At 32.8% G+C, this 13,117-nt stretch overlaps 1 protein-coding gene across 4 annotated transcripts in view; it reads left to right on the top strand.

The window, feature by feature from the left end:
- Cblb (Cbl proto-oncogene B) overlaps positions 1-13,117 on the top strand; it is a 196,875-nt gene that overhangs the window by 148,560 nt on the left and 35,198 nt on the right. For all 4 annotated transcript variants that reach the window (XM_026406444.2, XM_026406446.2, XM_026406445.2 and 1 more), the window contains 3 exons: positions 840-1,025; positions 2,658-3,023; positions 10,794-10,888. In XM_026406444.2, the coding sequence (XP_026262229.1) occupies positions 840-1,025; positions 2,658-3,023; positions 10,794-10,888 (647 nt within the window). The remainder of the gene's footprint in view (positions 1-839; positions 1,026-2,657; positions 3,024-10,793; positions 10,889-13,117) is intronic.

The raw sequence follows: 13,117 nt of genomic DNA, 5'->3' as shown, positions 1-13,117 counted from the left end.
ATATGAATTAAGGCAGACACAAAGATGAACCAGTTCTTCCAAAATAGAAAAAGTCCTTGCTACTGGATTAAAAAAAATAAATTGTAGCTATAGATCAACAGAATGACTTTATTTTGTTTATTTTTTATGTGGTAGTGATCAAACCCAGGGTTTTACAGGTGCTAGGCAAGTGCTCTGCCACTGAGCTATAGCAGTTTTTCTCACCTGACAAATGAAAAACTTATAATAGCATAAAATCTTACCAACTTTTGGCAGAAATATAGACTTTTTTAGATTTCATTAATTGTTTAAAAAATTAACTTGGAAGATTTCTTTTCAATGTGAAGGTTTAAGAAAAAAATTATTTGGACATAAACCTATTTATTTTAAGCATAATGTTATTTTTAAACCCCACCCAATTTAACTGGTTTGCAGTAATACAGACTTTATACTGGACACATTTCATACGCAACAAAGCAATTCGTAACTTTTAGAATGTACGAAGTTTTAAGAAGATTTTATAATCTGGATAACCAAGAATGATAGCATTAGTTCATTGTGTATTTTCATCTCCTCAATATATAGACCAATTTCTTGAAGAATTTTTGAACCTGATTGCAATAGACTTCTGCTCTTCTTCCTAGGTACTTTGCAATGCATAGAAGAAACCTATCAATCTATTCTTTCACAATATTAACCTAAAGGGATAATGGGAGCTCCCCCATCCATTATTCAAAGTTTATTTTAAGAAACACTCAATAGCAGACACCTTATTCAAAGAGAACTTCTCCTTAATAACCAGAAAGCATACACTCTGCATGTGGAAGAAATGGCACCATCTTTCTCATTTTCTTTTCTAGTGCACTGACAGGCAGAACTCACCAGTCACATCACCAGGATCCTCTCCCCTTGCACAGAGAAGAAAGCCTCACTCGGACCCTCTCCAGATCCCACATCTCAACCTGCCACCAGTGCCTCCTCGCCTGGACCTAATTCAGAAAGGCATAGTGCGTTCTCCCTGTGGTAGTCCAACTGGTTCACCAAAGGTAAACCTATTTCATTAGAAACAGAGATAACAATTCTATGTGACAATTATTAATTGCTTAGGTTCTTTTAAATCCATTACTCATATTTCTTGTGTTTTTAATTGTTTATGGACAACTTTGATGGGCTTCTCATTTTGTTTATGGTGAGCCAATTATATTCCTTGCTTTATTACCATAAAAGTTACATAATTATTCAGAGAGAGCACACGACTGTTGCCCCCTGATTTGCTAAAATAAAAAGCACTGTAAGTATAGTTATTCTGTAAAATGGATTTAAAAGGTCATTATAGGCATTAAAATAACTTGCATGCTGTTATCAAATGATATTTTACACTCATTTTCATAATGTCATGACAAGAAAAATGTGATGGGAGTATATTTGCATAAGGGCTTAAGGTGTGATAAATTATCACCCATGTTTCAAGGTGACTCAGAAGAGAGAATTATATGTACATTTTATACCCAGAGGAATTAATTACAACAAATTACAATATTTGCAAAGTAATTACATTACTGTTTAATATTAAAGGCATAATTCTAACTCTGTAAATTTAAACCTACTGTCTATTTTAGTTTTATGTGGATTCTTTTTTTTCTAAATTTGATACTAAGGACATATTTTCTTTATTAATTGTAAGATTTAAAAACTAATTCCACTTAATAATATGCTTTATAATCCAAAATTAGTAGGATGTGCAATAATTTTAGCAGTATTTGCTTTTCCTGAATTATAGTTAATTTGGTTTAAAGCTTATATGAAGACCTATTTAGGATGTGACTTAGGATTATGTAAACATATAACATTATTTTTTTACTGATCTCTCCTAATATTAAAGCACAAACTATTCATTAGATGAACCACATAAATAAAAATCAGATACTATGAAAGACACGGAATATGTTTATAGGTAATACCATTTAAAATGAGATTGATTTATTTTTCCATTTCATAAGTCCATGAAAAATTCAAGCACTTCTATAAAATTGCTGCTCTATTATTTGTGATATTTTTCTATTCCCATAATAACTGATTAAGCAAAGAACCAGAATATATTTGCCATGTCAATTCTATTGTATTGTAATAATGAAAACAAAAATTCAAAATAAGTAAAATAATCTCAATTAATTTTGTGGATTCTTTGTGTGTCTCTGCTGAATCCTAGAAATGTCCAAAAAAATAATTATTGATATGATATTGTAATGTCAATCAAAGTGATGATTTTGATCTTTCTGTATTTTCTATAACATAACATTTGCATTTACATTTTCATTTCTTCAAAAACTTCTAATGAAATGCATTTATGTAAGTTTTCCATTTTTTTAATATTTATTTTTTAGTTGTAGTTGGACAAAATACCTTTATTTGTTTATTTATTTTTATGTGGTGCTGATGATCAAACCCAGGGCCTTGCATGTGCTAGGTGAGCACTCTACTGCTGAGCCACAAACCCAGCCCCACGTTTTCTATTTTTAAAATTTAAAATTAACAAATGACAAAAAGAAACGACTTAGATGTCTATCTAATATTGTTTCTTATAGTTTAGAAAACAAATACAATAAAATAGTAGTCTGGAAGTCTAATTTCATTGCCTGGCACAAATTTAGTTGTCTTTTTCTCTTGTGTCTCTTTAGTCTTCTCCTTGCATGGTGAGAAAACAAGACAAACCACTCCCAGCACCACCTCCTCCCTTAAGAGATCCTCCTCCTCCTCCACCTGAAAGGCCTCCCCCTATCCCACCTGACAACAGACTGAGTCGACACTTCCACCATGTGGAAGGTGTGCCTTCCAGGGACCAGCCAATGCCTCTTGAAGCCTGGTGCCCTCGGGATATGTTTGGGACTAACCAGTTGGTGGGATGTCGGATCCTGGGCGATGGCTCTCCAAAGCCTGGAATCACAGCAAGTTCACACACAAATGGAAGGCACAGTAGAATGGGCTCTGACCCTGTGCTCATGCGGAAACACAGACGCCATGACTTGCCTTTAGAAGGAGCCAAGGTAAGAAATATGCAATGTAGCAGCTAAGCATCTACCAAATCTACCAACAGGTGGTAGTAGAACTTTAGGTTGTGTTTTTCAGGAGATAGGAGTTTTTTTTTTTTTTTTTCCTTCCTAATGTGGACTTTCTTTCAAGTCTTTAATTATCTCCAAGTTATAAATAATTAGAAGCTCATTAAAACTATAACTTAAACGAAGTCAGTAAGAAGGTTCTAAGTAATGATTTAATTTAGTATGGAAATGCTAGACAATTTGCCAGAGATTTTTTTCACCTTTCCTTATTTCATCTGCCAAAATTTCTCCCATTAATAACTTGGTGGTGGTACACTCAGCACTCAATTGTATTTTTTTAAACTCTCCCTATTCTTTCAAAGTTAAAAAAAATTATACAATTTTATACACATGCATTATAAATCAGCCATTAGCATTTGTTGTTATATAGAACATTACACTTTAGGCAGCTGGGTAAAATGAACTTTTCACATAACAAAATTATGAAACCCAGTTCACTTACAAAAATAAGCTGTTTCCCCATAAAACTGAAAGAGTTTCTCATACTTGTTGAGTTTTCTCTTGAGTATCTTAAGGTATCTTTACACTATCATTTACATGTACAAGAAAGAATTTAATTGTTCAGAGACCTAAAGAGGCAGCACAGAATTCAAGAGTATAGATTTCTTCATAGTCCCTTGGTGAACCTGAACTGTAATGAATACTTTTATTTACTTCCATTATATTTTGGCTCTAAGATCTGATCATTGCCATCTGTGTCCACTGGAAGAAGATTTGGCTCTTTTGAAATGTATAATATTAAAGTGACCCTATCTCCCTTAATTGAAAATGGTTGTTTTAGGGTATGTTATCTATTTCTTTAAAGTAATTTTTTAAAGTTGATGAATTCATCATTGGTGAGTTCATCTTATATTCAGGAAACAAGGAACAAGTGTGAGATATGACATGTATTCAGTTCTTTGGGGTTGTGTGTGTGTGTTGGTACAGTGATAATGCAAACTGCTTATAACACTATATCAGTGGTGTTCTAGGGCAGCCAGGATAGGAAGAATCAAAACTCTCAGGTGCACATTCTAAACAAAAGGAATGGAGTAGTAGTGGTTTCCTGTGCCTCTGCCAGTGACTCAGCTTGGTACTGGCATTCCCTACTAAGAATATGAGCATTTCTAAAGGTTCCTTGGAGGTCACATAAATGTAATGCAAGTGTTAAAAAAAAGCACTCAGAAAAGCAATTTGATAACCCTCTTTGAATATAGAGAACCTATACTCAAAAAAATTTCTTCACTTAAGAATCCTAGCTAGAGGTACTTGCTGTTATTTTTTTAAAAATTTCTGCTTTAGCCTCTGTTCATTCATACATGATCACACTTGTCTTGAGAAGAGAATTGGAACAAGCTTTAATGTGAATAAACTGGTCATACTTCAGCAGCATGTTATAATGTATTTTCTGAGTGGACTTCAGAAACACTTAAAATATAATAATTATCATAGCCAATTCATTGAAGACCTCTTGTTTCAGGGTTCTTCCAGAAAATATGTTATATTGTTTTAATGCTAATATAAAGCTTCCCGTGTAAGCCCTACAATACTGGCTGTTAATATTTTATGAGATGTTATAGTTTCAAAAATTGGAGTGCAATTTCTCAGATTACAAATATGAAATTTATTTTATTAACTATATGAAAGATAAAATGGTGATTTCACTTATAAAGATTTCTTTCAGCGATTTTCTAAATTTTCATCTTCTGATCATTGATGTAAATATTATACCAGAGAACATTGAGTGAAATGCAAAATTTCTCTCTCACTCAGAACTGGATTTTTAATCTTTAGTTTAATCTAAATTACCCTCATTAAGATTCCTTAAGATGCAATCTCATATATTGTATATATTAGTACTATAGTGTTTATATCCTGAAACTTAAATTTAGGTTACCACTGAAATTGGTGTTTCCAACCAAATTAGACTTCCAAGATACCTAATTTTGACCTTGTTGGTTGACTTCTAATGTAGATTATTAAGAAGGATTTATATATATATATATATATATATATATATATATATATATATATATATATATATATAGTTAATGCATTAATTGCTATAAAACAGAACATATCTCCTCTTTTATTATCTTTATGAGGGAAAAGTGGTTCCACTTTTATTAGCCCATAGGGAATATCACAACTTACATAAAGTAGAAAAGACTGAATTCCTCTTCTTATTTCTTTTTTGGGAGACACACAGGCTAACTTTAAGTAACAACTGACCCAAGACTGAGTTAATCCAGGATCTTGTGGCTCTTAGTTTCTGTGATCCTGGGTTGGAATCTGTTACCAGGCTCTGAAACCAGATGTGTGTTTCACTTCCTGCTCTAACATTTGCTGGCGTTGAGGTTATGAGCAACTTACTTCATCTTTACCCGCCCCCAACCCCATTTATTTTAATCGCTTTATAAAGTGGAATAATAGTAGCATGTGGTATCTTGGAGACTAGTTAGCCTCCAAATACCTAATTCCTCATACCTGGGGATTCAGGAATAAAACTGAAAATAACAGCCAGATGTAGGATATCAGAATAAGTTGTAACAGCTGACATTTTTGTTCAAAATAGTTTCTTCTTCCTCCTCCTCCTCCTCTCCTCCTCCTTCTCCTCCTTCTCCTCCTTCTCCTCCTTCTCCTCCTTCTCCTCCTCCTTCTCCTCCTTCTCCTCCTTCTCCTCCTCCTTCTCCTTCTTCTCTTTCTTCTCCTCCTTCTCCTCCTTCTCCCTCTCCTTCTTCTCTTCCTTCTCCTCCTTCTCCTCCTCCTCCTCCTCCTTCTCCTCCAAAATCATTGTATGTTTTCCCCTCTATTTAGCATGGTTTTGAATGCATACTGGGGAAGGACTCAATAATTTGGTTACCATTATTACAGTATTTAAGCTAATGATAGAGGCAGAAGCCTAGATACCTGCTAGAGTAGGAGGTGGATAGCTGAAGGACAGAGGATGAGGGAATTGGAAGAAGATGTTCAGAATACACAGGATCACAAACAGGTTTTTAATGTATCTTGCTGGCTCTGGCCTTCAGAGGATGGCAAATAAAGTTTAAAATATAGTTATCTATTTATCTTTATAAGAATATTAGTTTTAAACAGGCAGATCACAGATAATAAGAAAAGTAGACAGATGAAAAGAAATGAGGATAATTTTGGTTTTTAAAGAGACTACTAATTTTAATGAAAAGGGCTCTTCATACCTAGTGCACAGTTTGTGAGGTTTTGTTTATTTTGTTTTATTTTATCAGAGGGACAAAGGTGTGGAGATTTAGATATTTGAAGGCTGAATTATTATCTTCACATAACCCATTAATTGCTTTAAATGTCAGCAAATATACTTTTGGGGACAAATAGTAAAATTGCCATTGTTATTATTTGAGGCTTAGTTGTTTTCTTTAGGGATAATACTTCAAATATCACCTTCCATTTTAAAGATAAGAAATCTTAGATTGGTCATAAAAGGGTAAATAAAAGATAAATGTACATATGGAATCATACCAGGGGAATTTTGAAACTATAACCTATGTGTGGGCAAGCTCCCCCTGGTACACACACACCATTATCTGCTGTCTGTGTGCTGGCTCCCATTGTCCACTAGAGCTACTGGCCTTTTTAATTTGCATCCACTTTCACAAGATAAATGGTAAGGAGAGTTGGAATAAATTAAATTCTAATTACTCTACTTGCTAAATTATAGAGAGCTTTGAGGAAAACAATACAAAAGATTTTTAAAAAAGAAAAGAAACCTCTAATTCATATTCCAAATGAAGTGTAAGAATTTTCCATAATGTTCATTCACTCTCTTTTCTCTTCCCTCTCTCACCTAGCATTATGAAAAGCTAACTAAGTTAATACTTTAATTTTAACACAAATCTACAAGCTTAGAGTTGTTAGGTTTATTTATCTTGTTTTATGGTAAGAGTTCCTTTCCTGTAGCAATATTTCCATTCTCTGCAATTTTCAGATCCTAGCCACATTATAAACCTGTTTCTTAATAAACTCCCTGTTAGCTAAATGTTGCGTGTTATTGTTGTTGTTGTTTTTACTTAACCTAAGGTGAAAATATTGGAACTAAAATATTTTAAAACATGATAAAAACTTGAAATTTATCTATTACTTCTAAATGTTAACATTGTCCCCAGCTATCATTGTTTGTTCCCTTAAGAGATTAAGGATACTGCTATATCTTATGTGATAAAAACCATCTTTATCTTGTCATGTTACTTATAGTGACATTGTTCTAAAGATGACCAACCTTATTATAATAATCTTTTGAAGATGTTGCCCAGATAAGTGCATCATATGATCACTCCCTTTTGAGATTGTGGCTTTTTGTACTTTTGATGAAGAGGCATGTGTTAATGAATGACCTTTAACTTATCTGTAAATGTCAAATGCCATCTTTCAAAATATAAGTCCTCTGATTACACTTATCTTCAGGGTCCCAAATGTTTTAACCTTCTGTTTTGGACAGTATCTGAGTCATAAAAAAACATTTTGAATGTCAAAATTAGGATTATATGATACCTAAAAACATGAAAAATATGAATGTAGGATAATATAGATTTATATTATTGACCTAGACTGTAGTTCTTCTACAAACCTAAACTTTCAGTAATGTATTCTTATTCCTTCAACTTGATTCAGCTATTTAGGTACTTAGGATGTTCCAAACACTATGGGGAATACAAAGATGAATGAAGCATATTCTAGTGAGGACAAAACAGGTATGTGATTAAGTGAAGTGGTAAGGCAAATGGGAAGTATCCATAAAAGGAAACATGAAATTCAGAAAGGCAGCATAGAAAGAGAAATAAATTCAAGAGGGTCACTGGCTATGGACATTTAAAGACTGGAGCTTTTTTTTTTTTTTTTTTTTTTGGTAGGCATGACAGGAAGGAATACACAGAGGTGGAAAAATACGTGTAGTGATATGAGGTGGATTTATGTGGAGCGTAGGGCATACAGAGAAGAGGCAGGTGATACAAAACTATGGCTATGTAGTTTGAATCATGTGGAGGTCTTGAATTCTACATGAAGTCATCTTAATTCTGTAGGCAGGAAAGAGCTTTTAAAGTTGTTTTGGCAGAAGAATGATAGAATCAGTATTATGAATGCCAAGCATTTAAGTCATTAGTATTTCCAGTGGAATTTTGGTATATTTGGGACAGTACACTAAGAAGGCAGACAAAAGATATTTCCTTAGCTGAGGCAATGACGTTTCCTTGTGATACCATTACTGCGCAGATTTGATAAATGATTGTTTGTTTATTTACTATTAGCAAACAGTTTTTCAGAATTCTAAAGCACATAAAATATTTATGTTTAACTCCAGGAACTTGTGATGTACTACACCTCCCTCAGGTAGTGGTAGCTATGCCTGATTTAATGAGATGAATGAGGTAGGTTCATGGATTTCAGAATGATGTAGTGCTACATTTTGCTCTCCAACCACTATCAAAAAATGTGTGTGATCACTTTAGATGAATGGAATTATGAACTTCACTTTACTACTATACATTCAGACCTTTATGTAATCTCGGTTTATTGATTAGGAGGAATTTGGTGCATATTTTAGAAGGAATTTATAGGAAGATGAGCCATTAAACAAATTACATAGATTTTCCAAGAGTGTTTCGGTAATTCAGTGATCTTCTAGCTGCACCAGAGGAAAGCCATTTCATTGGTTAGTTCTTCTATTAATAAGGTCAGTTAAGCCAATCTAGTCAGTGTTCATTTAATTCCTACTCTGTGTAAAGCACCTAAGGAAATGTGCTGTAAAATAAATTTAAGAGTCTTTTTTCAGTGTAGTGTGAATTCTTGGCCATAAAACATAAATATATAAAGAATAAGCAAAATATCATTAGATGCCCAGCACTAAATGAATGTTTCAGAAAAAGCACTGTGACATTTCAGAGTCAAGAAAAATTTTTTAGTCACTGTATATCAATAACAGTATCTTTAAAGTAATTAAATGAATGTGCTATTTGCACTTTAAAGTATATTAACTGATTATTTCACAAAATTAATTTCCTCAATTTATTGCCTTCACAAAGAAAGAGTTACTTCATTAACTGTACTTTGTGGTTCTGTCATTGATACACTTCACTGCCTGTTTGAGTTCTCTTTATGAAATTTAATGGGAATACATAAAAATATTTTGCAAGCTCTGATTAATACATTTATTCTGTCATTTACATAATGCACACAATGAAAGCATTTTTAATATCAATAGATGATTGAATGCATTAGATTTTGTTTCAGGTATGTTCTCAGTGTTTTGATTATAAAATAATGACTGGTTTATTGTTAAATTAGCTCTAATATCACAAACTATCATTTTCCTATGTCCTTTTTATTTGATTGTGACTGAAATTTTATTATGTATATACATGTTAGATACTTTGTTCTGAAAGTACAGATTATTGCATGTACAATCCACATTTAATTTTCCAGGATTCATTTTAAATGTATTTGTGACAGAAGCAAAGAGATTTGATTGTAGAAATCTTAGCATTATATTTACTCTGGAAGCTTGCAAAGAGCTCCAATTAAGAATGACTTCAAAAGCCCATTATTATAGTGCATATTTGTGATTTGATATATGTATTTATCAGTTAAAAGGCATTTTTATGGTAAAGGATCTCATTGAACTATGTAATGATTAATATCTGTTAGAAAATTTCTTCTATTAAACTTCAGAAAACTTTGCCATGTTCTGTTATTTGGCATATAGTCAAAACATTCATGATAAAATCACATTATTTAAATTGATATATTTTGTCATGCTATCAGTATAGTATATACTGATATATCTAATGAGGGAGATTTCAAAAAACAGAAATAGGAACTAAAGACTAGGGCCTGGTTTTTAGAGTGAAAAACTTTAATGCTATAACGTTAGATTTTATAGTTTTTGAAGTGCAAACACTGATTAATTTAAAATGTGTTCATTTAACTTGTTTTCTTTCTTATTTTTAGTTGATAAGTAAGGGTATGGATTTTTCAGTTTTGAATTTTAAAGCTTCAACACTATTTTAGAAGTATGACAGAGGAAAAAGTTAAGTCTAGATCCTCGATTGAATTACCTTTAACTGTTCAAGTTATATTATATCCTTTTTGCCCCACCATTAGTCTGCCTTTTTTATATGAAGTAATAAGAGTTTACAAAAGAGATACATGATAAAAATCTAGTTATTACTTTCAAATCTTAAAATATATTTAATCTTTTCTTGTGATAATGTCTTTGCCAAATTATTTTTTCCTGTAAAAGGCAACTTAAAAGTTGCCCTGATTTCAAGTTGTCAGAGTAACAAAGAGCAGTTGTTCTGACACTTCCTGTAATGTGTACAGGAGAAACCTGGAAATCAGAATTTTCTAACTGGAGTAATGACTTCCTGGCTCTCCATGGAAGCCATGAGCAAGTTAACAATAGTGGCTTGTACTCACAAACTGAAAATCACATAATAGTCCCTCTCAATTATGCTTAAGAGTCATATTTTTTTCTTTTTTTCTCTCTCTCTTTAAATCTAACCTGCTACTGCCTTGGGTAGTGGTAAAACATCACTGTGATGCTACTGATTACACTATTAGTATATCTAAATACACTATTATATTTCATAAGTTTAAAAAAATTGGACATGATATAAATCTTCCTAAATTCTAAGATATACTCTTGTTTTAAATTCCTTCAGTAGTTGAAACCATCTGATTTTTTTTCAGGTCTTTTCCAATGGTCACCTTGGAAGTGAAGAATATGATGTTCCACCTCGGCTTTCTCCTCCTCCTCCAGTTACTACCCTTCTCCCTAGCATAAAGTGAGTTTTATTTAATTTGGAGATCATTTGTCCATACATATAAAGACAGGATAATTGTGGTTTTGAGGTTCTCAATGCAGAAATGACACAAAAAATAGGAATCAATAATGGAAAAAATAATCCAGTTACAGTTATAAACTCAAGTACCAGAAATCAAGATTCTTCCCATTTCTAAGCTGGCAACTGAGTCTCATCTTCTAAAGGTTTATCTAATCTCTTGAGATTGTGCATAGGAAAATGGGGCCAGAAAGCTAAGTATATCCTGTATTCAAGAAGAGGGTAGGGCAGTATAGGGAGCTGTCTTTCAGTTTCTCTCTCTTCCTCAGAGGCATCACATTTTATCCCTATTCTACAGTTTGACATCAGAAAATAGTCTCCATTTCCTCCAAGTTCCCTGTTTCTCAAATCCATTAATTCCCTAAGTCCTGCTGATTATTCTTTTGGAGTTTTTTGTATTCAACTAATCTTCCTATTCCTGCCTTTGTCTGGCTGGACTCTGAAAGAGCCTTCTATCTGATCATCTCATGTGGTCACAGAATTAGCATCAGTGGATTTAAAGCTAGAAAATGAGTTAATCTGGGTGTCTCATTTGAAACGGAGATATGGAGGTACACTTAACACTTGAGTGATTTGAGTGATATGACCCCAGGTTAAAGTCAAGCATCTAGCTCTCTTTCTCCTGCTCTGTTCACTGTAGCTAATGTCATTTAATTCTGCTTACAGCAGATCTCTTTCCCACTTCAGAACTACCACTGCTTCTCCCTCATTTCTCTCAAGCTATCCATATATTCTTTTGATATGTAAGATGCAACAGAATTTTATCCAACTAAAAACTTTTCCAGCAATTCCTAACATTTGCCCTGTAATTATGTCTGTATGATTTTTTTTTCTGGTTTCATGAGTTTTCTATTTGTTCCCTCTTATTCTCTATCTTTTTAGAAACTTCATCCTTAATGTCCTTGTCTCAAGCTCTATTTCTTGATGAAAACTTCTGTGACTACTTCTGTTTAATAATTAATACTGATTTGTACTCTTTTGTTTAGTTCTGTACATTTCATCATATGTTCTGCTATTTTGTTTTCTAATTTTAAAAAGATAATAAAGTTTTAAAGTCCAAACCCTTGTCTGTATTCTCCAATTCTTCCCTGGAGAATTCTCAATTGTTGATTGATTGATATTAATTTTGTCTTCTGAAGCCCTCATTTCTAATTGAAAATCTTAGCTTCTTAGCTCCTTACTCTGTAGTCACTGAACTCCCACTACATATAGGAAAAGAAGGATAAGCTAAATCTCAGCCCCCAAGAAATTTACATTCTACTTTAGAAAATAAAATTAAGTATATGAAATCACTAGAGAAAATTTGTCACTAAATGAAGTAATACAACTTGTTAGTTTCAGACATTTTGAAGGAGAATCTCTTATAGGCTGTGTAAGTCAAAGATGTTTCCTAGAGGGTACAGTCACGTCCAGAGTCATGAGGAATGACACGATTAGATAAGGTAGTGTATGAGGGAAAACATGAGTGTAAACTTGAGAGCGTTCAGGGGACAGTGGGACACAACTAAATGGATCATTTTTCAGTGGAGACTTTCCTTGGAGGTGCCACGTATTCATCAGACATGGTAGCAGAAACAATTACACATGTTATGTGCAGGGAACTGAAAAATCAGTGCATACATGTGATGGTATTCTAGTCCCAAATGAAATCTATGTATATTTTATATAATAAAACATCTAAACTTAGTTCTCTTTGTTAATTCAAACAACTTCAGAAAATGAGAGAAATGAAATCTTCAATTAGACTTTCACATTGCTTATTAAATTCATATGGCCAAGTGTAATAACAGGTAGAGGTTGTAGTTTGCTTCATTAGTACTTAATATTGTACCTGCTTTTCCTGTAAGTAAATCAAAAGTAGCAAAATCAGAGTATACTATATTTTACTGATATTTTTCTAATACTTTAGTTTGTCAGATCAGCCATCTCATTATGCTTTCTTCCCATTTACTCTTGATGTTTTCTTCAAAAACAATTCAATTGTTTTACCTAGAGAAATATTTTAATAATGCATATTTAACAGCACATTAGTTTTCTATTTTGCATGCTGCAAATTAGCCATATTAGTAATAAGTGTGTTAGATTTTAATGGCACACTTATTTTTTCATCTTCTTTTTGTTTTTGATTCCATAGGTGGCAGTTGTTCATTATAGGAAGTATGTAAATTATAT

Source organism: Urocitellus parryii, chromosome 2 (genome assembly GCF_045843805.1).
Source record: "Urocitellus parryii isolate mUroPar1 chromosome 2, mUroPar1.hap1, whole genome shotgun sequence".
NCBI classification, from domain to species: Eukaryota; Metazoa; Chordata; class Mammalia; order Rodentia; family Sciuridae; genus Urocitellus; species Urocitellus parryii.
The sequence above is the reverse complement of the archived record's forward strand: the minus strand, read 5'-3'. Positions and strand labels throughout refer to the sequence as shown.